Source organism: Ixodes scapularis, unplaced genomic scaffold, assembly GCF_016920785.2.
Source record: "Ixodes scapularis isolate PalLabHiFi unplaced genomic scaffold, ASM1692078v2 PGA_scaffold1__304_contigs__length_218370807, whole genome shotgun sequence".
Taxonomy (NCBI): domain Eukaryota; kingdom Metazoa; phylum Arthropoda; class Arachnida; order Ixodida; family Ixodidae; genus Ixodes; species Ixodes scapularis.
The window spans coordinates 196,684,391-196,711,734 of NW_024609846.1; the positions used below are offsets into that span (position 1 = coordinate 196,684,391).

The 27,344-nt window shown below is 46.3% G+C and overlaps 1 protein-coding gene across 2 annotated transcripts in view; it reads right to left on the bottom strand.

The window, feature by feature from the left end:
* Window positions 1-1,844: 1,844 nt before the first annotated feature.
* Window positions 1,845-27,344, bottom strand: part of LOC8040455 (monocarboxylate transporter 3) — a 56,913-nt gene continuing 31,413 nt past the window's right edge. Inside the window, exons 3-5 of one of the 2 annotated variants that reach the window (XM_029994746.4) lie at window positions 5,483-5,626; window positions 3,290-4,249; window positions 1,845-2,080 (exon numbers count right to left, since the gene is read on the bottom strand). In XM_029994746.4, coding sequence (XP_029850606.3) covers window positions 1,893-2,080; window positions 3,290-4,249; window positions 5,483-5,626 — 1,292 coding nt within the window. In that variant the 3' untranslated portion in view covers window positions 1,845-1,892. The remainder of the gene's footprint in view (window positions 2,081-3,289; window positions 4,250-5,482; window positions 5,627-27,344) is intronic. The other variant, XM_040222205.3, reaches the window with a different exon arrangement.

Below are 27,344 nucleotides of genomic sequence, written 5' to 3' on the forward strand. Positions count from 1 at the left end.
GCTGGTGGCCAACAACCTCTAGGCAGTTTTTTTTAGGGTGGGAGGACGAGGGGGAAAATATTTGTTGCTTCGAACCAGTGATTCCAGGACCTTTGGCAACTAGGATTCAAACTACGTACTTGGAGAGTTTCACTCTTTAAGATCTCAAGTTTTGGTTGACACTATCTGACCCACTAAAATTTTGCATTATTGTCTTATTACACAGGTGTTGATGTTTTATCGTAATATACGTTCAGGTTGGTATTTGAGATTCCACAACCAATAACCATTTAAATGTCTTCTTAGACATACTGTTTGCATACGATTCTCCGGCAAGGCTGCATATTTACTTCACACTGGGTTTGCTTCTATGTAACACATATCAGTAATTATGATTATTGTGTTTTCATGCCACGGAAACAGACATTTCTGTTTACTGTTACAGTATTTTCTTTTTATATGGGCATCTCCAGTTTCCAAAACAATTCTCCATATTGTTGGTCATCCACAATCTTGAATCACTGCCAAGATCACAAAGAATGAACAATGAAGGTGGTATGTTGTTTATTTTGTCATCTGCAACTGGGAAAGGGAAAGAACTGCAAGTGATTCAGGCTGGAAACCCCTGAAAATTGTAACCATAGAGTCACCATTGTCATATCTGACAATGGTGCAGCTCTGGGTAAATTCCGTAAAAGAAGAGCTTTACTATTCTTTTTTGCCTCACTAATATACCCCCCCCCCCCCCCCGCCCCCCGCTTTTTTTGCGTTTGTCTTTACAGAGACCAGAATAAAAAGATAAAAAGATGTATTTATCCATTTCGCTCCCAAGCTAGCTGTCCATAGTACGTACTTCGGGTTTCCTTATTTAACGTGACGAGTTAGAATGGTATGGGGACACACATCAGACCCCGAAAATATGACCTACATAGCGGCGTGACCGAAACGATCAACCATGTTAGCGAGACATGACTATTGTGTTTTTCAATCGCGAAGACAGATATTCTCGCGCCATAATTGCATCTGAGATTTACGAAACTTTAAACAGTTTCTTGGCGAACTAAGGCAGTAATAGTTGGTGCGCGCCGATAGCCTTTCAAAGTGGAAAAAGCTGTAATGTTCGCGCTAACAGTGTTGCACATTGTATCTTCACTGTAGCTCCTCTTGCTAACGTAGATACTGCGCGCATTATTAATTTTTTTTCCGCATGGCAACGTTTGTTTAAAGCTGCAGTGTAAACTGATTTTCCTTGTCATGCAAATGACTGAATAAATGCGTCAACGAGTGCGAAAAATGCTGCGTCTGTTTCGATTCCCTGGAAGACGCCGACGACAAGTAACGGACTGTCAACTGCTGGACACAAGGTAGGCAAGCAGAACTTACAATTCTTTGCCATAACAAGTGGCATGGCACGCGTGAACTGTAAATTTTTAAACAAAACCTACCGCGATACCGGCGGTACCGCGGTAGAGAGCAGCCGCAGGGCTCGTCGGAGGAGGGGCTGCGCCATGTTGGATTTTGAGCGGCTTCGTCTTCGCAAGCGGCTAGGAAGCCGCTCAAGCTAGCTCGACGGCGTCAAAAGTAATTATTAAAACGTTGGCGCTTCATTTTATGAACATAATTTTCGCTGCTTATTTTAGTTTCGCAATCTATTAATAGAGCAATGAGGCTTCGATTCGTTGCAGTAAAGAACGCCTCCGACCACGGAAGCGCTGCTTAGCGCCCAGTCTGCCCAGAAATCGACTCCATTGGATCTATGGTAGTAACCGGGCACTGACCGCGCCGTGACGTAGCAGAGATGAGTTCGTGTATAGAGATATAGAAACTGGCCACTTTAGTTCAGGCTAAAGGGAGCCAGAAAATTCGGGTTTCTTTACTAGTTTATTGCTTTCTTTGGCGCATGCATTTCCTCCTCACTTCTCATTCGTATGGTCCTTATGGTTACTCTGAATGTTATGAAGTACAGCACGTTCAGTGGGCTTGTTGCGACGGTACCTCTCCAACATAATCCTCGCGAGCCAGACGATTGATAAGATGATGTTAAAAGTTGCTATTATGTGCAACAAGCCATCATACTTTCCTTGGTGATCCCGGTAATATCCTGAAAATAGACGGGTGCAATCTAATGTCAAGTAGTTGCTATCGTTGTACAGTAAACTGTGAGATCAGACAGACTCAAATCTTGTTTGGGAGGTGTTAAAAACATGTTGGGGCACTTCTCCGAAGCTTAAATTATTATTCTATCTCAAGAGTTTATCACCAAAGCATCCAAGTTGTATCTCGCTATCCATCGACAGTGCAACAAGCATCGCGCCAGGTTTAAAATATATCCACTGTATTAGTAAAATAGCATGGTTTTTTCTCAAAACGTTGCCTGCGTCTTAAAGCATCATAATATATGCCTATTTAAAAAAAACACAAAAATCTAGCTGGTATTAGGGCAGCTGGGAAGATAAACGAGCTTTACAGAAAAGAATAATACATTTATAACATCAAGCAAAGTGGTGTGAAGCATTCTTCGCAGCTTTCCCCCGAAACGTTTAAGCAACAGTTCAGGAAGACCACTGTCACTATAAAAAGGGGCCTCCAAATTATCATTTATGGCGGCTTCTCGTCCGTGGAAGAAAAATTTACAAAATACGCAATTACGAGCTCTGCTCACTGTGCTGCGCGCTGTATACAACCCTGAAGTGATTAATCTCCGAAAGTGTACAGGCATAATTGCCTCTTTTCTTTCGAAGAAAATCAAACACGCTATGGCACTTCTGTTTTGCTAAGCCGCATCTAGTTCAAAAATAAAGAACGAAAATAACGGTGCTTCTAAAATGCCATTAGACCTCCCAGTATACACTCTCAGAAAAAATGGTGTATTTAGTACACCCCTTGTCCGATATAATACACCCCAAAACTTCAATTCGATGTACAGCGCCCTATAATCGAACAAACGGCCCCAAATTTTACGAGGGGCTTGATAGCCGTGTGGTACAACTTTTTAAGATAGCTAATGTACGTGTTATTGACTACAAAAAAGATTATCCGAGTTTTCTCTGCAAAAAATCCATGCTTTCTTTCTTTGGTCTTTGATACGAACTTTAGCAATATAAGAAGTTATATCGCACCGTTATCAAGCCCCTCGTAAAAATTGGGGCCGTCTGTTCGACTATAGTGCGCTGTACGTCGAAATGAAGTTTTGGGGTGTATTATATGGGACAAAAGGGTGTAAGGTGATACCCTTTTTCTTTAGAGTGTAAATTATGTGGCGATGTTTGTTACAACGTGCGTTCTTCACGCATCAGCAGTGAGGACTTACCTATAAGCGGCGGCCTCGCCAGGAGGACAAGTCCAATGATGAAAGTCATCCCGCCAAACATAAGCGGCAAGTGTTCCACACCAAAGTCTTTCACGAGAACCGGAGCTTGTAAGGCAAGCCTAAGGCCGTTGCTAACGCCCTCGAATAAGGATCCAATCATAAGGCCGGTGAAGCCTTCAGACCATGCCATGCACTGGAAGGATAGAGCTTCCGCGATGCAGCCAATCAGCATAGCTGAATCCATTGAAAGTATCCCGCTGTCAATGGCGCTGCCGCTAAGTGTTCGCGTGAGCACGTCAGCGATGGCGAAGGGGAGAAAAATGTAGACAGCTTCAGCTGGCGTTACACCTCGCTCCGTTGAGACGTCTATCAACACAAGTAGAAAAGTCGTCATACCAAAGACAGATGTCGAAAAAGAGAGAGCGTCCATCCAAAATAAAGGTGCGGCAAAGTTTTTTAAACTGTCCAGAATGTTTGGCATTCCTGTCTCGACGCCCAGGTCTTTGTAGTCGTCGTTGACTGAAAGTTTCAGCGGCTCTCGCTCCGCGGAGTCGTGTCTTTGGGGTCTGTCTTCTGCTTCTTGATTGTTTTCCGCCTTTGAATTGTCTCGCTCACTTTGAAGAAGGCAAGAGGGTGGCTGATGGACGTTTTTGCGTTCTGTAGCTGCTCCGTCGACTACGCTCGCGACAGCCCTCGGAGGCGGCAATGCGTGCGACGATATCCAAGCAGGACTTCGCAAGGCCAGCGAACCGGGAAAGGCGTTGAACATAAGGCCGCCTAGGATCAAGAAAGCTCCGTGACAACCGTAATGAGATCGGAAGCATTCCACGACGTACGGAATAAAGAATAAGCTCGAGCTGCTGACTGTGAAGAGCAGGCTGAATGCGGTTGTGCGTCGTTTGTCGAAGTGCTGCGCCAGGATAACATTTACTCCCACGAAGGTACCACATAGGCAGGTCCCTGAAATAGAGGAAAAGGTTCGTTTCTATAACGTGTAAATTTTAGGCGAAACTTGGTCAATATACATTTCTCGGCCATATATACCAACGCTTTGTCTCAACGAAGCTAAAGTTAAAGGTCCTATTGAACTGTTTGGGAACAAGGAGCACATCACGTTATGAAGGACGAACTTTCGAGTATTTGAAACTCAAAAACTGGCAGTAAATAAGAGATACTCCTTATTGTCAAACCCGGGACTTCCGGCATAAGATTAGGGACTCAATGTATTTTGCATTTATACTATTCTACCTGCGTGTCTTTTTGTGGGGTGTGTCATCTCTCGTTTAAATAAATATGTCTTTGTTTTCTGTTCATGCTTTTCACTGGCGTGAATAGGGTTTTATAAACGAATTTTTCAAAATATTTCGAGGTTTCATTATCAATTTCACTTAGGTTTAGAACTAGTTATGAACACTTGCGCTTGGAGTAGTTTCTTTGGAATAAACCTGCGGGTTATTGTAAAGTGCTTCTTTTTCTTTTTGCGTTTTCGAGTTCTGCTTGTTTGAGAAAAGGTATCTGTGTACGGCTGTTGAATAAGTCATACAGGGTTTAGTCAGAAGCTTTCATAGCGTTGAGCGCAAAAAAAGGAGGAAACGTAAACTAGGGCGGACATTTGTTTTGAATCTCCTATCCAATTACTGAACAGTGACAGAAATTGCCGACGTCTGATAATGTACAAGGCACCGGACGCGTCCTCTGCATGGTCCCAGCGCGTGGCTGTGTAAGTTGCATGCAATCGGCACTAGATTTTATAACCACTTGTTATCGTTGCGAGTTGAGAAGGCGAACGTTGCTCGCTTAGGTATCTAGAATTTCTTCTGTAACTGCCAGTGCCTAGAGAGAAAACCTAATATGCAAGATTTCTGTTATAAACTCCAGTAAAAAAAAAAGGACTTTAAATGCATAGTCAGTTAAGGTGACAATATATTTTCATGAGCCAGCTCTGACAATAAAAAAAAAACACAAAAACGATTGAATCGGTTCTTCGACCAGTTTGCCTGATTGTATTGACTTCCTCTTCTGTTGTGTTATATTGTGTGTTGACAGGAACGGTTTGATAGCAAAGTAGAAAGGGGAGTTGGGGGGGGGGGGGGGGGGGGGGGCAAGAAACATTTTTGAAGGACAAGACCGTTAACAGACAATCGACGACGTCCATCGGTGTCTCGCTCCGGTAGCGTCTTTGGTGCCGCCTACCGTGGATTACGCCAAGGAAGATGTTGAGGAAGAGCACGTTGGGTGCAAGGAAGCACACTGCCATGGACAGGCCGGTGAAAAAAGAGCACGTGACGAGCACCGCCCTACAGGAAAATCGACGGCACAGGAAACCCATCAAGGGGCCTGGTAAGATCCAACGAAAAACAAAACAAACAAATTGTAAGTGTGCAGATCAAGGAAATGAAGCACTTTGTTACTATCTCTACTTTCTGGTTTTGTTGTCATTACCGCAGCAATGTATCAGATATATCCGCACGCTTGATCCACAAGGTAAATATACTTTGCGGAATCTAATGACTCCTTACGAACTTCGCAATTAGTAACAGAATCAGGCAGGAATCTCGAAAAATTTGTAAAGATTGCCCAGTCCAAAACATTAAAGAGTAGCAACGCGCGCGATGAAAGCAGCCGAAACATTCTCCTTCGTTCGGGAGCGATGATAAGATGCCGGTGACTCGCCACGCAGTGAGTCCCTTCTCCTGCCAGCAACCTTCCTAAAATACCCAGTTAGGAAACTCACCCTTGAAACCTGGACCGCTGGCGTTTACTTAGTCCAAACTAAATACGACAACAGAGCCCCTCTTTAGCGACGAGTTGAAGCGTGAAAGTTGCTTTGCATAGCTACTGCCCCAAAGTGCCGAAACTCCCAGTCTCGAGGCGTCAAGATGGCGGGTCAATTTTTTTTCTGTACTGTCGCCACCATCAGCTTTTAGAAAGCATGTTTTGGGGTAAAAGAAAACGAAAAAAAAAGGTTTTTTTTTGTAGGAAATTTTATTGAAAATTAGTACAAAATGACAGAAGCGCGATGTTTTCGTGAAAGTTCAGTTTAAAAGGTTTTGTGGCACAATTAATGCTGTTTTTATACAACCACGTTTTAACGCTGATTTAAAGTGGCGCGTCCCGACCTGGGCGCGTCCTAACTTCGATGGTCAATCGCGGCGTGTCCGCTCGGGAGACGGGGGCTGGCAGCCCCTTCCACACTATACGTTTCGGCGCCAAAATGGCCGATCAAAGCCAAACATTGAATGCTATACTCTGGCACAGCCGCGCAGCTCGTGGAGTGGCCGCTGCGGAAGAAATGGTGGCTTTGCGGTCGCATTTAGTTTGTTTACTGCGTACAAATCGGGGCCACTTTTTTTAAAGCAGGCTCCTATGGCAGTTTTCCAACCGAGTATTCTAAAAACGTTGGCTGTCAGCATGGAGGTGGGAAGCTTTTGGAGGCGACATGACGCCACCAGAGGTGAAGCCAGAAGTGCGGAGGGACACGCCCTGAACCATGGCCAAAACCAAGAGACCGTATTGGACGAAAAGAAGAGAGCTGTCCCTTTTTCGTCCAATAGCGTCTCTTGGTTTTGCTCATCATGTCACTTACAGAAGCTTCCTACCTCCATGGGTGTCAGTGTCTATTATCGCCAAGATACTTCGGTGGCGCTCTCTTATGGTTTCCGTTCGTGACGTCACGACCAGGATTTGCCTCGTCTCGATTGGAAGGATTTGCCTCGTCCTCGCCGTGATGGCAGAAATTTCCTCGCCCTTAAATCGGAGATAGGGCCGGCACTATCGGTAAACGGGAACCCATGGTTCGACTAATCGCGAACTTCGACCACAGCGACGTATTTGGTCGTGCACGTCGCTAATGGAGTCACTTCGTGGTATACGGTCGCGAAACTTGGACCCTGCGGGCGGGACAGAAAATTTCGTCGCTGGAACCCCCAGTCTGACGCGAGCGTCTCGTGTGTCTGGCGATGCAACCAAATACTTTACTAGACAAACTATTTGGTGCAACTGTCATCGGCGATTGCTCCACAGGGTTCCAGCAGCTGCAATCCCGACACTGATTATGTTCTATACTTCGTTTCAGCTTAAAGGCCGACGACCAGACTCGAGATTCTGCAAGGCAGGAGACGCTTATGGCCAGAACATCCATTGGGTCAGAACATCCATCGAGTCAAAACATCCAAGAGGTCACGCGACACCAGAGTCAGAACATCCAACGAGTCAAGACATCCATCCGAGTCGAAACATCCATCGAGTCAAAACATCCATCGAGTCAGAACATCCATCCGTGTCTAAACATCCATCGAGTCAAAATATCCATCGAGTCAGAACATCCATCAAAGTCGAAACATCCATCTGAGTCAAAACACCCACCGAGTCAGAACATCCATCAGAGTCAAAACATCCATCTGATTCAAAACAGTATTATTTGAATTGAAAAAAGAAAACAAAACAACAATATACTATAGAATTTTTGCCGGCTGAAGACTGCGAATTTTGCCAAGTGCCAGTTTCGGGGATACACCTGATCAACCTCCTTGTTCAGTGTCCTGGATGTAGGGCCCCTCGTGTTCGTGTTTTTTTTTTTTTTTTTTTTTTTTTTTTTTTTTTTTGTCACCGAGTATAGACCATTCCATTTAGCGCTCTCTGGGCGGCACCATTTTGTTCGACCGCAGCGCCCTCTCCACACATCCGGGAAGTTCAGCGGGTTCGGCGGGGTAAAACGAGAGAGAGGGCACGCGCCCGACTCCGCTAGCAGACGACAAACCGGGAGGTTGCCGTTCTCCATCTTTGGGCTGTATCGGCGGGCTCTACCGAACATCGAACTCTCGCTCGTGGCCGCCGTTGTGAAGTGGTTCGCGTTCTTGGAATAGTTGTGGCTACTCCAAAATCAGCCTATAGCTCTCTGTTGTTCTATTTTGCTAAATGATCAACTAGCATATCTTTTTTCCGTTACTAAAATAGCAGTTGAGTCAGCCGGCAGTACTACCCTCAACTACTGCGTGTATTGCGGCAGGTGAGCACGTTTTATTTATTATTTTAGACTTCCACTCATGGTCGCTAAAGGCCTACACCAGTACGAACTTTGTATAGTAAAAAATGTACAGCAACCGGATTTACTTTTCGCCAAAGAGACCGGCCAATCTGACACAGTTTTCCCTATTTTTTTTATTTTTTTATTTGCACGCAGGAAAAAGCGCAATTAAACCCTGTGAGTCTTTATCTATAGACCGTTTTATCGTGGGTAGCGCCATTTTGAGAGCGAGAGAGAAAAGGGGAAAGGGCTACCGGCACTTTCCCCCTTTCTGATTGTGTAGAAAGAGTAAAAGTCCCGGATGAAAGGCTTGGCCGGTGTTGGGTGTCTGCTGTGCCCCAACTTCTTTCGCGCTTTCTTTCCTGTTTTAGACTCACAAACTTAAATAGAGCCACGGGCTTCGATGGCAACAGTCCCCCGGTCATCAGGACACCATTGCTCGGCCATAGGGTGCACGAATAACGACAGAAAGCGTCGAATACCGCCCAAGGACCTCGTAGCTTGCATGGAATTCGGCAAGGCACGTGCGGCTGCAATCTTTTGAAGCTCCACCGCTTTCCGCATAACTGGAAATGATGAACCATTCATAAATTTTTGCTTGCAATAGGCCCATTTCAAGGCAGCCGTTTTTAGTAATGAACAAGCGATACACGAAACGGGAACCTCAATTAACTTTTGTAAACACCCGGAGCTGCTACATATCGTTTTGCTGCGCTGCTTTTATCTTGCGTGTCCGTGTTCTCAGATTTCATTGTGGATGAACGACGAAGACGTTCTAGATGTGCTTATATCGAACCGCAGAAAGCGGCAAAGCAGCCACGAATTATTTTACTATTTGATGCAATATTTTGAGTACTAACCTCCAATTTCTATCACTGACACGTTCGCCACCGCTGTTCCCCCCGCTGCCGCACTGGCGGATGCCATGACTCGAACAAAAAACGTACACACTGTGCTCGAAGACGCAGATCGCAACACACGAGTCGTACCCTGGAGCGACTATCCAGCGCTTCAAAGCGCCCAATCAACGGAAACAACCGAAAAAACCCACCAGCGGCACTCCAAGGACCGCTTTTGCCGGCTCTCTGGTATCGCACAGGGGATCGCTACTCAGGAAAACCGATAGAACTACCTTTTCAACAATTTCTAGCCTCACCCGGCGGCGGAAATAAGCCTTCAACTAAGTGTTGGAAATGATAAAATCGAGACAGTCACAACTGCAAATTATCAATATTAAGATAAATTCAGTTACAAAATTTTACATGCTGAAACAGCAATTATAACGAGAAAACTGGCACGCACCTTGCGAGCGTACCCCATGTTCATCGGCGCTACAGCGTTCGGTGCGCGCTCCACTCACAAGCTGTTCCGAGCACAGTCGAGAAGATGGTGTTGAGGAAATGTCTTTTCGGTTTACGAACGCAACCCACTGTCGCCACGACCGGGGTCATGTAGAAAGCGATGGAGCTTAAAGACATTGCAGCCGCTCTCGCCTTGCCGGATTCATTGCATTCTACATAGGTCCTCGGACAGTATTCGACGCTTTCTGTCGTTATTCGTGCACCCTATGACCGAGCAATGGGGTCCCGATGACCGGGGAACTGTTGCCATCAAAGCCCGTTACTCTAATTAAGTTTGCGAGTTCAAAACAGAAAAGAAAGCGCGAACGAAGTTGAAGCACAGCAGACACCCAACACCGGCCAAGCCTCTCATCCGGGACTTTCACTCTTTCTACCCAATCAGAAAGGGGGAAAGCGCCGGTAGCCCTTTCCCCTTTTCTCTCTCGCCCTCTTTCAGTAAAACGGCTAAGAAAAAACCGGAAATGCCTCTCAGAGGAAAATGTAATCCTACGCCGAGAAACGCCAGCCAATCGTTTTCATGACGTCACGATTCCGTGGACCAATCGCGATCCTTTTGAAAGAAAAAAAAAAAAAAAAGCTCAACATGGCTGCTGGCTTTAGCAACGCGACGCTAGTTTCTCGTGACAATTATTCTGCTTGTTTGCACCGTGTTTTACGTGCCCGAGGTTACGCCACGAAATCTTAATGGTATCAGCTTGCGTTTGCAGCAGTTTTTGCGCGACAACGTGAGAATCCAGCGACGCTATCGCCAACGAAAATTTCGAAGCGGGCGCGAGGCTTAGCACTGCTGAGAGGTATGTTAGACGGTATGTTAGACAGTATCTTGGAGAGAAAATGAATTGGGAAGACGGTACATTGGACATGACTTTCTTTCTTTACAAAACAGCTATTTCGTTGACAAAAACGTATTCTAACTTATTTAAATGTCCTAAATGAAATAAATAAATATTGTAGTAGTTTAAGACACGTTTCCTGAAGGAAGAAAAAGCAACGTTGCTAGCGAACTACTTTCTCGAAGGCGGAGGCACTTCAGATGGGCGCAGTGCGCTTGTGGGTGGAGCTAAAAGATTGTTCTCAGGTTGCATCCGACTATAGCATAATATTACACGACAACTGGCATACCAAAATCTGCGCATCTGCGCTTGAGAGTTCCAAAATGACCCTAATGGAACGGACCGTTCCATTAGGGTCATAGCAGAGAGGGTAAAAGATAAAAAAATGCACTCCCCCTCTCACCCCGCATGACGTCCGCTCCGCCGAGTGGGCTGTAGCTAGCGTCCGGCTGGCGTGCAAACTCTGTTTAAAATCGCGTCATTTTGGAACTTTCAAGCGCAGATGCGCAGATTTTAGTATGCCAGTTGTCGTGTAATATTATACTAGATAAAAAGACTCACGGAGTCCAATTGCGCTGTCACCTGCGTGCAAATAAAAAAAAAATATTGGGAAAACTGTGTCAGATTGGCCGGTCTCTTTGGCGAAAAGTAAATCCGGTTGCTGTACCTTTTTTACTATACAAAGTTCGTACTGGTGTAGGCCTTTAGCGACCGTGAGTGGAAGTCTGGAATAATAAATAAAACGTGCTCACCTGCCGCAATACAAGCAGTAGTTGAGGGTAGTACTGCCGGCTCACTCAACTGCTATTTAAATAACGGAAAAAAGATATGCTAGTTGATCATTTAGCAAAATAGAACAACAGAGAGCTATAGGCTGATTTTGGAGTAGCCACAACTATTCTAAGAACGCGAACCACTTCACAAAGGTAGCCACGAGCGAGAGTTCGATGTTCGGTAGAGCCCGCCGATACAGCCCAAAGATGGAGAACGGCAACCTCCCGGTTTGTCGTCTGCTAGCGGAGTCGCGCGCGTGCCCTCTCTCTCGTTTTACCCCGCCGAACCCGCTGAACTTCCCGGATGTATGGAGAGGGCGCTGCGGTCGCACAAAATGGTGCCTCCCAGAGAGCGCTAAATGGAATGGTCTTTATTTGGCTATTTGTCATCTGCAGTTCCGACATTTCAGGAAGTCCTTAAAGGGACACTGACAGGGTATTTATGCTCGCCGAGGTTTTTAGTAGTACGTGACATATGAGAGCTCAACTACCCACAACAGAATTTGCGGCTCGAAATTCGGTTTCTTTCCGCCCGAAAACCGCCGATCAAGAACTGGCCGGTTCGAGTCTCGCTCACTCTCTTTTCCGCGGTCACGGGCCGTTTTCTAAGGTATCGATGCGACCACCAAATTTAATCAAAGTCGTGAGTCACTGAAGGCACACACTCAATATTAAAAATAGAAAAAAATATGAAACCTATTTTTTGTGGCTTCTAAAAAGCTGTAAATACGTTGATTGAAAAAAAAAAGTTCCACAGACAACCGGAAGCATTCTGTGCGTTCGTCGTTTCGCGTATCGTGGGACTCGCGGGGACGGCGATGGCAGCCGACGACGGGCGTGGGACCTCTATTTCAGAACTGTCGTTCGCGGTACCGGCGAATTCTGTTTACCGTTAAAAGAGAAATTTGGGACTGATCAAAAGAATTGGTATTCATCCCGTACGACACGCCCGGCCACCAAGCCGATTTGCACGAAGACGTCGCCGAGCCGTCGCTCCCTTCTCGTGGCTGAAGACAACGCTCGCGCAAACGTCAAGCACGACGTGTCTACTTCGAGTTGAATATGCACGCGTACGATTTCATTACTAGGTGCGAATGTCCCCAAAGCGGGGTGCTTCCCGACTTCGACCCGGGAGTGCTTTTGCTAGAGAAAAATCGACAGCAAACTTTCCAACTTACAGTTTACCGGCTGAATTATTACTAAGGAAAGAGATCCACCAGCAAAGAGATTCTTGAGTAGCTCAGGGAGAAAGAAGAAGACGCCGTTTCGAACGGCCACGTTTTCCATGTTCTCCGGGGAAAATTTATCGGCCGCTGGCCGAGGAAACATTATGACTTCTGATAACGTTACAGAAGACTACCGGATAATCCTGCCACGTCTGACATCAGGTAACCTGAGCCTGAATTCCGTTTTCTTGCATGGGGACCTCTCGGCGCGCCCGTATCGAGCTCCTGATTTTCGAGACGCCCTACGTGGCATCGTCGAATTGAAGGACGTTGTGAGCCTCGGACAGTTCCAGATGTCTCACGTCTGGATGCTGACGTGTGTCAACGCTGTTACCAAGGCAAAGCTCGTCGCTCAACGAGAGCTCCGCGTGAAAGGCCGAAAGTGCCTCATCATTGACCCGGACAAGCAAGAAGTAAACCTAAAGCTTCTTTGGCTTCCACAGCATCTAGAGGATCGACGAGTTATCGAAGCTCTCGCCCCGTTTGGCAAAGTGCGATCGATCAAGAGAGAAAAATGGAGGTGCAGCGAGCTTGAGCACATGGAGACTCTAAATCGAGAGGTAGTACTGGTATTAGGGGATGGTGTCAATGCCAGTCAGATACCACATCTCCTTCAAGTCTACGGATGCCAGAGCCTCGTCCTTATTCCTGGCCGACCTCCGCTGTGCTTGCGCTGCAACAAAGTGGGACATATTCGACGCTACTGTAGAACACCGAGGTGCTCCAACTGCCGGCGGTATGGTCACCTAACTGAGGAGTGTGTCAACGGCGCCACCTATGCGGACATGTTACGACAACGTCAAACACACGAAGATGACACAGCGGCGGAGCTCCTAATGGACGTCAGTGAGGTAGCTGACGTCACCGGGGAATTGCCACCCGTTGAATCGGCCCATCCTTCAGGAGACGCACGGCCCGGGGACAGTACAGACACCCAGCCATCACAAAACATCGACAAGAATGAAGAATTTCCAGTGTTGGAACCTGCAGCATCCCCAAACACCAGCACCACACAGAATGCGCACATGGAACCTGATGCGACTCCCGTACCGACTGTCTCCAAGGCTCCGACTACACCTCAGCACGCAGTTAGCGAGGACGGCCCTTCCTCGAGCAGCAGCCAACCACTCAAGCGACCGGCACCGGTTGACACAGAGGCACCATCGTGTTCAAGCGGGTCCTCAACACTACTCAACCGTGTTGGCGACGGAGACGTCGCCAAAAAGAAGGCATCGGGGTCCCGTGCCAAGCCGAACGCGAAGCCAGGAGCTACCTAAAGTGTGGCGAGTGTCGTTCAACGCTGAAATGCGGTCTCTATGAGGACGGATAGAAGCTAAGAATATTTCCCTAAATTTCACAACACTAAACGTCCGAGGTCTAAGATCTCGTGCGAGGCAGGTGCAACTTTGTCGGCTCTTGCAACGTGAGCGGCTGGACATTGTTGCGATTCAGGAGACAAAGATAGAGTCGGAGGAGGCCACAACAAGTGCGCTCCAGCCTTTTCTACACAGGTATGAAGTTTGTGTGAGTCACGCTGTGGGGCTATCGGCTGGTTGTTTCTTGTTTCTCCGCAAAGACTTGAACTACACCTCGCTCTCGTACACGGTTGACACTGAAGGTCGTTTTATCTGTTGTGACATTTACTTAGAGGGAATTCACTGGCGGCTGATTTGCGTTTATGCCTATAATGACTCTTCAAGTCGACTTTCACTTTTCCAAAATTTAGATGCTTTTCTTGACACCGACAAATGTATTGTCCTGTTTGGCGACTTTAACTGTGTATGCGAAGCCCACGACCGCTCGACGATCAGTCTGAGACGCGACAACAGCAGTATCGCTCTCGAGAATCTTGTGCGCCAACACTGTCTAAGTGACGTCGGTGCTTCTCGAACGTCCATCAATCGCTTCACGCACCTGCAAAGTTCTGGCCACGCACGCCTTGATAGAATATACGTGTCTGGTTGTCTTTTGGATCACACGTTTGAATATTTGGTAACGCCGGTATCCTTCTCTGACCACTGTGTTGTAACTGTGAGGCTAGGCGAGAAACGCAAACAAATGTCTAGACCAAAATGGGCGCTGTGGAAGTTAAACAGCAATATCCTTAAAAACAATGACTTTAATGAGAGACTAATTACCTGTTTTATGGCTATTCGTAGTAATACCGATCTTTCCATTTTTGCACAGTGGGATAGTTTTAAGCAAGAAGCTAAAAACATCGCAATTGAGTGTGCGTGTATTCAGGCATATCATGAGAAAGCTGACAGGCGTGCACTTACACATAGCCTTCACGAACTGTATGAGCTGGAATGCGAAAAACCAGGTAGTTTTCATGAGGAAATTTGCTTTCTCAAATCTGAGCTCCAACGCCACGAGCTTCAGCGTTACCGAGGAGCGGCTGTGCGATCAAGATGTCAACGCCTTGTATCGGCCGAGCAACCTACTAAAAAGACTTTAGATGACGAGCGCAGGCACGCCTTAGCTAAAGAAATTCCGGAGTTGCTATGTAACGGCGCTTACTCAAGAAATACCGAAAACATTATGACCACATTCACACAACACTATCAAAACTTATTTGGTCAGGTCTCCCCCTCATCAAATGAAGAGTATGCGCCTCTCGTTTCACTGCTGCCCAGCTTGAGTGACGAGGACTCCGAACTATTTACTAGACCGTTTTTTCTCAAAGAGATATGCCAGGCCGTGGGGTCTCTTCCTAGCTCGAAGGCACCTGGACCAGATGGCCTCTCAGCAGAATTTTATAAGCAACACATAGACATGATATGCCCATTCCTCCTTGAACTTTTCACAGCTTCACTTCAGTATGGCAGGTTACCTCCATCATTTTATCAAAGTCACACCGTGTTAATACCAAAAAGCTCCGACTCTGACAAGTTAAGGACTGTTGAAGGGTATCGCCCAATAGCGCTCTGCAATGTCGATTACAAAATATTTGCCAAAATTCTTACTAAACGTTTACAATGTGCCATTTCAAGAGTGGTTGGAGCTCATCAAACATGCGGGATTAAAGGCCGCACAATCCAGACAAACATTCACGTAGCGCGATCAGTTCTTCATTGCTGCGACAGTTTACAAGATCAAGTAGCCATGCTTCAAATTGACCTAGCGAAAGCTTTCGATCGCGTAAGCCATTTCTTTTTGTTTGCTCTTTTAGAACACATAAACGTAGGAAAGGTCCTCCTTAACGGTATAAAAATATGTTATTCCGAAGCAACAACTCGATTAATAGTTAACGGAGCTCTTTCCAAACCAATTCCCCTTCATTCATCTGTAAAGCAAGGATGTCCCTTGTCTCCCCTTCTGTTTGCATTATATTTGGAGCCTCTGTGTTTAAGTATACTGAAAAGTACAGACGTAAAAGGTTATAACTTGTTATCTCATGAAGTGAAAGTTCTGGCTTATGCCGATGATGTAGCTTTTTTCTGTGTTGATAAGCAAAGTATCGACGCTGCATTACAATTAACCCAGCAATTTTGTAAGGCAGCTGGAGCGCTGGTTAACACCTCCAAGTGCTGTGGACTTTGGTATGGGACTTGGGGGACAACGCCCTCGGATTATGCAGGAATGGCGTGGTCTGGCGTGCCAACTACTTACCTTGGCGCGCCACTAGAATGTGTTCGAAATAGCTCACGCTACTGGACAGAAAGTGTCAAAAATCTTAAGCGCAGAGCGGACATGCTGAAGCCTAATCATCTTTCGGTGTTTGGCCGCGCTACTGCATGTAACATCTTCCTAGTCGCAAAACTGTGGTACGTGCTTCAGGTTATTCACTGTGCCCGAGGACACCTTCAGCGTTTCCATAGGATATTTGCGACTTTCATATGGGACTCTTCATGGGAGCCAATGCGGCGCGACAATCTGTTCCGGTCTATCGAAGCGGGAGGACTAGGCTTAACCCACTTATTTGTACGGAAAATTGTTTCACGTTTCATGTTCCTCAGAACGTCTTCCCACCCGTTCATTAGAACCTTTCTCCAAACTCACTTGATGGATCTCCTCCCTGACCTCGTTGTTTCAACCGATCATGTGGCAATGCCGCGACCTTTTGGCTTTCTCAAAGAAGTCGTCGAAGCTTTTGAGTTTTTGAAAGTGCGTTTTTCTTTGGATTATTTATTCACCGTTTCCAGAAAAGAGCTCTACCATAACCTAATAGATTCGCTATTTCCAGACCCTTTATATCGCAGCCACTATCCAAACAGTACAGATCAAGATGTTTTAAAACGAGTTCGCAGGATGCGCGTTCCCCCGACTGCAAAAACATTTTTCTTTAAGCTTCATACTAACACACTACCCGTAAAACCATGGCTACGTGACAAAGGAATTTTTGTACCGTGGTCGGTCAACTGTCGTTTATGCAACACGCCAGAGACTATTGAGCATTGCTTTATTTTTTGCACAGATGCATACCTTTTCTGGGATGTGCTGCAAAGGACTATCAAAAAGGACTTGTATATCAACGCATACTCTATTCGTTTTCTTCCTGTGGAAGATCCAGACACATTTCCCTCAGATTTTTTTATTTTGCTTGGTATGCATAGTCTCTGGAAGACTCGCATGATAGACAGAAACGCTGAACCACCAAGGACTACCAAATCAAATTTTATCGAAACATGCAATCACGTAATAAGTGTCCTTGATGAACTCGGGGAAAAGCCAAGATGGTACTGGCGACTTGAAAAGTGCCTTTCGTTTCCTGATTTCTGATACAGCCGAGTCAGTCCTGCGCACCCGAAGAGCTATGCAAATTTGTCTGAATTGTAAAAGTGTTGGTGAAAATGTATCTGAATAAGCTTGTATAATCTCAGTGCATTCTCGTTTCAAAACTGCAACTATGTCCCATGTGCCCACCGTCTGTGCTTCCATGCAATAAAAAAAAAAAAAAAATTCTTGAGTAGCTCAGTGGGAAGGACGTCCGCTTCACACGCGGTAGGACCGGGTTCGACCCCCGTGAGACTTTTTTTTTTTTTTTTTCAAACATTTTCTGATATTTACATTTTTTTTTTTTTTTTTACAATCAACACTGAAGAAAAACAAAAAAATAACAAACAAATGTTGTGGACGATACTTCGCTGATTGAAATGGCATGGGATTTCCGTTTTGACACCTGCGAACTCAATGTAATCGCTTTCCACAAAATGCAAGGAGCATATATATCAGGTAGCGTCCGCTTTCCGAGGTGCCCGTAAATGGTCTACAGGAATTGCGGCCAGCCATTGGTCCCGATCCCGTTGATCTTTCGGAAACTCTGTCGCACAATGCCACTTTTTTTCGGGTGCAGGGACATGTGAGCCAGCTCTTCACGCAACATGTTGGGTGTATTCTTTTCGGAGCCGATCATGGAAATTCACCACGGGTACTCACTACTCATCTCCAACTCCTCAATGTACAAAACAACTCATTTTGGAGTACAGAACAACGAGCGGAACAAACATAACTGCAAAAATAATCGCACGGCGAGCAGTTCCCGCACGCCGCATCGCACGCCGTATGTCGTGTCGTCTGCTACCGGAGAGGAGAAAAAAAAAATGCACGGTCGGGTGTAGCCACGTGACTTCCGCCACTCAATCTCTTCTCTCCACTTCTCCGACCTCCGTCGGGTTTCGGTTTCGGTTTTGAGCAGTTGCGTCTTTTGGCTTTATTAAAAAAATACGCTACTCTGTTGCAAAATATTAATTGGGTAGTCCTCCGACACCATAATGAAGCGCCTGGCAAAAAATAAAAAAAAAAAATTTGGGGGGGTGTCAGTGTCCCTTTAAATATCTGGACAGAAATACAAACAGCACGCATGGGCCAGTTTCCTTGAATAAAACTCTTTAAATGCATCACGATGTCTTGGTGTCCTATTCAACCAAATGACTTTATGCGAACGATATGCACAACGTTGTGTCTGGACTGACTGGTAGTAGTAATCGTGACAAAATCGAGTGTATAGACACTACGACAGGGTACAAATACATAAAAAGATATAATACATGAAAAAACAAAACTGTAAAATGTGTTTCAATAGTGCTTCCGTAATTTGAAAACTACTATTTATGTACAATTGAGCAAATCCATGTAGAATGCTTTGTCCGAGAGTGAGACTGACTTTAAAAAAAAACCACGAACTATACCTACTATTCTCCTAGAATAGCGTTATTGATCACGGCGGGCGTTTGGGACAAAGAGTGTCTTGAAAGAATTCAGAAGCTTAAAACAAAAGTGGAAGCAATTGACTGGCGAGGTGAAATTAACTTCTCTGAAGGGCTTACGTTGCATAATTCACCGACAACATTATTTTGATCCCTCGGGCAATCGCGCAGACTCAGAGCCAGCTCATCACACGCTCCGCTACTCCCACCCTAATGTAAAAAAAAAAAAAAGTGTTTTTTTTTTTTAAATAATGCGGCGAAGCACAATACTTTTAAAACAGCCCTTCTGTCTTGAAAAATGTTTCACCGTCACAAGCTTGAGAGTGCTCTAAACTTTTCATGTGAATAATACTATCGCTCTTTTCATTTGGATGATTTCTATCACGTTGCTTTTGAAGGAATTGCTAAAATTTGTTACCTCACATTGCCTGGAAAAAATAGTGTTTTCTTTCCGAACCTCTTAGGAACGCATTGACATACACCAAGCTAAAATAAAAAAATAAAAAAAATGGCTGTCAAACTGGTTTCTTCCAAGAGAGAGAGAGAGAGAGAGAACATGTTTATTCTATGATAGGATTCCCGTCTATGAGTGGTGTGCTCTGAGACGAGGGGATGGGGATGGAGGGTTGTAAGGAGGGGATGTGGATGACTATGGTGCTATTAAATGAATTGATGAACCCCAGATTCCCTGATGAATTCAACCAGGGAGTCTAGGATCGCCTTTCGGTGCTGCTCCTGGCCCCTGGGGTGAGTCCAGTCGCTAAGCCTCCTTGGTTCGTCCTGAGTGGGTAATTTTTCCCACGCTGTTTTTCTGTGGTCTTCCAGGCCTTTGCACTCCCACAGTAAGTGCTTGATACCTGCCACCTTATTTTCTCTGCAAGCCTTGCAGATAGGGTCTTCTTCCTCCAGTAGCCCAGAGGCTGCCAGTTTGGCGGGCGTCAGTGCAGTGCCGGTTCTGATCCTGCGAAGTCTTGTCGCTTCCCATCTTCGATATCCATTTGGTAGTGGGTCATCCTCTGTCGGTACGAGTCCCCTGAGGTAGGCTTTCCTAGCTTGTCTTGCCAGTGCGGCCTGCTCCACAGGGTCTTCCGTTTCCTCGTTGTCCTCCCGAGTGGTTGAGCCTGTCGCGGAGCTGTTGCTGCTGGCTGCCTCCGCTGCGACTCGGTGAGCCCACTCGTTCCCGGGAATCTGAGCATGGTCCGGAATCCACTCTAATGTCAGCACGATGCCCTTCGCTTTTAACTCTCTGGCAATCGCTTTAATTCTCTTGGCCGTTCTGCTTTTGGGTTTGCTGTCTCGACACGCCCGGAGTGCTTCTTGTGAATCAGTAAAAATTCTCGCTCTCCTTGGTCCTTCCGTATTTTTCAGTATATCGATGGTCGCTTCAAGGATTGCCCTGAGTTCTGCTTCGCGCACGGAGGAGTTTTCCGGTAGTCTCGTGGTGCTTTCTCTCCCTGTCTTGGGGTCGATCCAAGCCGTGACCGTGGTTATGTCAGTCTTAGATGCGTCCGTGTATCTGATTTCCTCTTCGTGCGCGTGTTCGTCGCACCACTTAGCGTGTTGTGTTGCCGCTCGTGCTCTGCGTCCTTGGTTATGCGTTTTGGGCAGAGGTCGATGATCAACGATGTTTGTGTCTTGCCACGGTGGTGCCGGGTCTTCCAATGGAAGTCTCCCCTCTGCCTCGTAGCCCATGATTTCAAGTAGCTTTCTGCCGTGGTTCGTTCTCTCAAGCCTTTGAAAGTGCGCTATGCTCTGCACCTCCGCTCGGTCTTGAATCTGGTTCATTCCTGCATTTTTCTTTAGGTCTTCCAGGGCTGTATAATTGGAAAGTCCTGTGACAAGTCTCATGGTGCGGTGATTTAGTCGTTCTAATCGCTTCCATTGCGTTTTGGTTAGGTTGAGCCAATTACAGCTATATAGCGCCTTAGCCGTTAGTAGCGCGTTTGTCAAAATCCTGATTGTGTCTTCATCGGCTCCCCAGGACTTGGATGTCGTCTTTCGCACGAGCTTTAGAGTCTGTCCCCATGATTTTTCTATGGTTTCTTCCAAAGGCGATCTAAACACCTAGCATTTTTTTATGGATTCAAACGGCCTTGTCCATTGTCTGTGGGTCACGTAGCTGCCACGAATCACAGAGTAGCGTGCTTTCCAGCTACGCGGGTCAAACGACAGCAAATAAAACGCCAACTAGACGGCAAAGCAGCGTATTTTACCGGCAATGCAAGTAAATTCTAATCTTAAACCACGACGCGTGGTCACGTTGCATTACCGCTCGCCGCTTTCGAGAGCCATTGCCACTGCGCCTTCGTGTCCCACCTGATTTTATTACGGATGGGACTACCAAAATACTGTTTTATTTTACGCTCCGTTAAGCTACAAGAAAGACACAGGGTCACTGACGAGCGTACACCCCCTAATACGTCATAAAACAAAAGAAAAATTATTTTGCTCCGTTTACATGCCCCTGACGATATTACCTTAAATATTTTGCTTATTGATTTATTAATAAACACTACAGACCATCAGTGGTTCGAGCAGGTATCAAGAAAAACAACAGCAATGATCTTACAAAACAGAAAATAAACAAGAAAGTAACTGCCACTGGCAGAGGAAAATTGAAGAAATAGGAATCACAGAATGCATATAAAAACGCACGTTTACTGAATAGCCTAAATAACTGACAAGGTTTCAATGAGATAATAAAATCGTAACGGTAGTTCACAGCTCGAATAATAGTAAATAAATATGAACATATCCTATCCACTTCCGTCAAATACCGAACTCAATTTTGTCCTTCATAAATGATTAAATTTTATCTAGGAGCGTGTGCAAACGGCCCTTGCTTACCACATCGTCGAAAGTCGTTTACACAGCAGTTCTCTCCTTTCAGGCAAAGAAACGATAAAACATCAAAATATCCATGACAGCCATCCGAGTTAAAACATCCATTGAGTAACAACATCCATAGAGTCAGAACATCCATCCGAGTCTAAACATCCACGGGGTCAACACATCCATCGAGTCAGAACATCCATCCGAGTCAGAACATCCATGGAGTCAAAGCATCCATCGAGTCAGAATATCCATCCGAGTCAAAACATCCATCGAGTCAGAACATCCATCGAGACAAAACATCCACGAATGGATGTTTTCACTCGATGGATGTTTTGACGCGTTGGATGTTCTGACTCGGAATCGGCAGGAGATCGTCCTCACCATGGGGAGGAGGAAACAGGCAACGGTGGACAGAGTAGAAGGGACGAGAGGAGGAAGCGAGGGAAAAGTGGAAAGCGCAAACTGGTCGTCGGTCTTTGAGTCCAGACACAGTCGACGCTAAGAGGTAATTGGACCAATGAAGCAGCGTAAAAAGCGGACGCCACTCAGCCTTTTTTTTTATGATTGCTTCTGCGACGATAGAACACGTACAGAAACATGACAAACTCCATCATGATGCGTCTTCGACCCTGTCTGATGGATGCCATCAGCTCGTAGCGTCCGCTGCGTCTGGACTAAGGTGAAACGAAGTATATTGGCCCGTACTGCGTACCCTGCCGGCTCAAAGGACGTCTCAGTACAAGGTGGAGCGCAATCAAAGGCTGGGAGGCATACAAACTTTCACCCTAAAATCGTGAGGTCACTGCCCCCTAACCGTTCTCAATGTGCTTAGCCGTTCATAGCGCAAGAGCGGAAATACAAGAGCGCCTTTAGAGTTGCTGAAGTGGTCCAGTTAAATATTTAGCAGTCATGCTTATTAATTAAGGTGTTTTCTTTTGGTTAGGAAAGTTTATCTTTCCAGAGTTGCGTCGGCATTGTGTTTTTTTAGCTTTCTACGTTTGGGTCGGCGGGGCCAGAGCGGCCGCGGTGCGGGAGCGGTCCCCCCCGCGGTCGTTAAGGAGCGTCTCGGGTTTCGGGAGTCTGCTCGGACCGGGACCGAAAGAGCCCGCGCTGGAAGATGCTTGTGCCTTATAATCGAATGTGCGTGTATGCAGAAGGTTTTGCCGCTTAGTGTAAAATTGTCCTTTTTGCCCGATGCAATAATTTAGCGGTTGGCGCCAGTCAGGCTGGGAACATTGCAGAGAACAACTCTACAAGGAGTTTGGGTTTGGCGGTTAGGACGCCAAAATGAAAGCTCGCCGACCATTGGAGAACAGTGTACCACGTGTGAGTGGCGGAATTTGAAGAGATTGGTTGGTTCCTGAGGGGAAAGGAGGCCCCTACGGGCCTACAAAAGGAGCGCGGAGAGGATTTTGAGGGATTCGGACTTTGGATTTGATGGAGAGAAATTGGGGACGTGGGTCGAGACTTTAGACGAGGCAGGATGATTTCCCAAGTTAGCACTTGTAACTAAAGTGTAAATAAATGCACATAGTTCTCTACAAGCAGTAAGTCGACCCGTCACTCAGCGACGTTCGTGCCACCACGCTCCAGACCATCGGAGCGGAACCTGCCTCCCACACCACCGGGAGGAACAAACAACTTTAACTGGTCCTATCGGCTTGCTCCTTAAAAAAATTGCCCGGCATGGTTCTTCCAAGCGACGAATCGTAGCGCTATTCCTGTTATTTTTGTCTTTTGCTGGTAAACTCGTTACTTGTAAAGTCGCTTCGCCCGAGTTTTCAACGCGGGCGAATCGTGTTGTCAAGGTTCTGCCATAGCAGAGGCCCCTGAAGTCCAGGGACTCAAGCCTACAATAATATCAGTTCGGTTAGAGTTATGGTTACGATTATTGTTAAATTTATGAGGTCGGTTTCGTTTCGCTTTTTTGCGGACACGGTTCTTATGATTAGTTGCCGGATAAGCGTTTCTTGATCCCGTTTTATTTTTTTTTAAAGCTGAGAAATTAATGTCGGAATAATGTTGAGTACGAAAACGATGTCAACCTTTAGCTTCAATCCATTTTTCCCCAAGGGTTGGAGGTATTTATAGATAAATTTTAGTTACAATAAATGGCATTAAGTAGCCCTATTATTTCACATTATGTCGGCCAGGCAGAAGGACTTGGCGCGACTCAAAGTTAAAAGAGGTGACAAATCTGTTCGACACTTAAATATTTGCATTGCAGTGCTCTTTTAGTCTATAGTTCTTAATGTTTCGTGTTTACTTTTTTTTCTTGTTTCTTGTTTTTTTTTTTCTTTTTAGAATAGGTTACACACAAGTGACGTCACGAGGGTCACGAGGGAGGAGGCGGAGGGAATTTTTCCGATAAATTTAGCGGAAAACTTCCCCGCTAATATTAGCGGAAAATATTTCTGGCTAAATTTAGCAGAAAAATTACCCCGCAAAATTTAGCGAAAAAATTACCCCGCCATATTTAGCAGAACATTTTTCCCGCTAAATTTAATGGGAAAAATCCCCCGCTAAGTTTAGCAGGGAATTGTTTCCGCTGTATTTAGCGGGAAATGCAGCGAAAGTTTCCCGCTAAATGGGAGGGAGCAGGAAAGGAGGAGTGGAGGGGAGGAGGGGCATACCCTCCCCTCCTCCTCCTCCTCAAAAGCTGCGCTCTAATTCGACGTTACAGGGAGTTGTAAACGTTTTTCTTTCTTTTTTTTTTTTTGCTAGCTTTTCGTTAGTCTGACATCACAATGGCAACGGCGACGTCTATTTGGGCATGACGTCACGTGTGAGGCTCACTTCGAATCACTTATAATCGAAATCTCGTAGTCGTCAATTTCGACGTGTATTACTTTTAACAAAGCCCACGACCACACTAGCAGCGAGTTTAGGGTGCACACGGCGCCCGCCATTAAGTTGGCAAATAGCCAAACACCCGAAGCTATGGGGTATGGACCTCATGTGATCCAAAATAAGCTCCGAAGAAAGGCAGGTGACAGCATCCCACTGGAGTTCCCTCCTGCGTTGTGTCGCCACACGCCTATCTCTAGTGCTCATATTCACGTGCACCGTATACCAGCTGGTGCTTGCCAGGCTATGCTAAACGGGAGCAGAGTGTATGCGGAGAGCAAGTCGTCTGCTTTTTGCGCAGGAGTTGAGGTGACTTAAGAAAGACGCCGAGTTCTGATTGGCTCCGACTGAAGGAGAGTGGGTAGACCTCAAAGCAGGCTGCCTTGAGGTCTACCCACTATGCTTCCATCAAGGCCGAGCAGAGCTAAGCGTTCTGACGTCACCACAAACCCCTTCAAAAGAAGCAGACGGACTTGAACTCCGCAATACCTTGCCCCCTGCGTTGACCAGGACAGAATCCGTATGCCATTTTTAATCGACTGCGCAGCACTTGGTGCTCGTGAAAAATTAAACTGGAAATGATAGGACCGCCAGCACAGTAAAGAAAAAAAAGTTTGATAATTAAACGAACCAAGCGTCGTTCGCTTTTAGAGCGCAGCTCTTAGGCGACCGTTTCCAGCTTGAGCGGCGTCGGCGTCGCCGTCGCCGTCACCGTCGGCGTAACCGCGTGGTGTATTATAGGAAATGTTCCATGTTGCACCGCGCGGGACCCTCGTGACGTTGTGAAGACTCTGGTTAGCAGCTGCACACACACGGTCGTCGGGGCCCGACGTCGACAGAGACAGTACCCAGCACTAGTTCCGGCACATATCATTTTATCTAAATTCAGCTTGAGTGCGCGACACGGACAACTACTAAGACTTTCTCCTTCCGAACGCTTGCGATGGCTAACCGCCCTTTTTGCTGTCCCTCTTCTTTCTCCTTTTTTTTTTTCTGGCCGCGAGGCGAGGATTCTTTGTAATCTGGCGCGACCGCCACAATGGGACACACACGCACACACACACGTGCCCGCACGCACAGCACCGAATGAGTCGGGAATGCACTCCGTCACAACGTTACTCATGACGTCACATGTGACATCACAAGGGTCCCGCGGGGTGCATTATGGGACATTTCCCATGATGCACCGCGCGGGGAGGAGGAGGGGGAGGAGGAGAGGAGGGGTGAGGAGGAGGGGAGGGGAGGAGGAGGAGAAGAGCGGGAGCAGGCGAGGAGCACGGGAGGAGTAGATGGGGAGGGAGGTGGAGAGGGCACGATGAGGAGGAGGGGCATACCGTCCGCTCCGTACCCTCCCCTCCTCCTCCTCAAGATCTGCACTCTAATTCGGCATTACAGGGAGTTCTAAACGTCTTTCGTTTTTAGAGCGCAGCTCTTAGGCGCCCGTTCCCGGCTCGAGCGGCGTCGGCGTCGCCGTTGGCGTCGCCGTCGGCGTCGGCGTAACCGCGCGGTGCATTATGGGTAAATTTCCCCGCTAAATCTAGCGGAAAATTTTCGCCGCTAAATTTAGCGGAAAAATTTCCCCGCTAGATCTAGCGGAAAAACCCCGCTAAATCTAGCGGAAAAATTTCCCCGTTAGATCTAGCGGAAAAACTTCCCCGCTAAATCTAGCGGAAAAATTTCTCCGCTAAATTTAGCTGAAAAATTCCCCCGCTAAATCTAGCGGAAAAATTTCTCCGCTAAATTTAGCGGAAAAATTTCCCCGCTAAATCTAGCGGAAAAAATTTCCCCGCTAAATTTAGCGGAAAAAATTTCCCCGCTAAATTTAGCGGAAAAAAATTCCCCGCTAAATCTGGCGGAAAAAATGTCCCCGCGAAATTTAGCGGAAAAAATTTCCCCGCTAAATCTAGCGGAAAAACTTCCCCGCTAAATCTAGCGGAAAAATGTCTCCGCTAAATTTAGCTGAAAAATTCTCCCGCTAAATCTAGCGGAAAAAATTTCTCCGCTAAATTTAGCGGAAGAAATTTCCCCGCTAAATCTAGCGGAAAAAATTTCCCCGCTAAATTTAGCGGAAAAAATTTCCCCGCTAAGTCTAGCGGAAAATTTTTTCTGGGGTCACGTGACACCCCCAGGTCTGTCTGCGTCTGTCTGCGTCTACAAAGGCCGATGTCAGTTAAAGAATCCGCTTAGAGATTTTAATTTGTTATTTACAAAAGTTTTACCGACACGGTGTATTATATCGGATACCGGTTAATTTTTAATGCTTATGGCTATTGTGTGCGTTCATATAGAACTAAAATATCGGCTTAGTTTCTGTTATGGTTACCGGAAAACATTCGCTCCTATACGGTTTTTGGTTCGGGTTACTGCTACGGCTTGAGCCCCTGCTAGAAACGTAGCTGACGGAGCGACCGAACGTCGAAGCTAGTAAAGACATAGAGTAATATAGTAAACGTAAAGAGAGGACACAGAAGCTGATTCGCGGCTTAGATAGTGCGTTTAATGCCCTCTACTACGTGGCGCTTTTCTGCATTTTGTTTAATATTGTCACGGGTGGTGACCAAAAAAAAACAGGAAATAAACAGAAAGAAATAAACGTTTAATGTGGCGAACTTGTGCCAAAAATAAACGAGTACAAAAGATAATAATAGAGCGTCGCGGGCGTCGAAGTCGGCGTAGCAGCAGAGTCGAACGCTGGTGCGAAACTGACTCCGTTCGCCTTGCGGAATCCCATGTACCCTCGTGGGTTTCTGGATCGTTATGCGTAGAAGGTTCGGCGCGTAGAACATTCTGACCTCGAACAAGCAACATGGTTCTCGAATTTACCAGAACATTACTTTACAGAGTCAACAAAAATGCGCCTCCGCGGCCAGGAATCGAACCCTGGCTTTCAGCGTGGAAAGCACGCGCGATAACCGTTAGGCCACGCGCGCGCTGCCTACTTGGCCAGCTGCGCGCGCGGCAATATTAATTAGAACTCTTTCTACGAGAAGTATTAATTTCTTTTT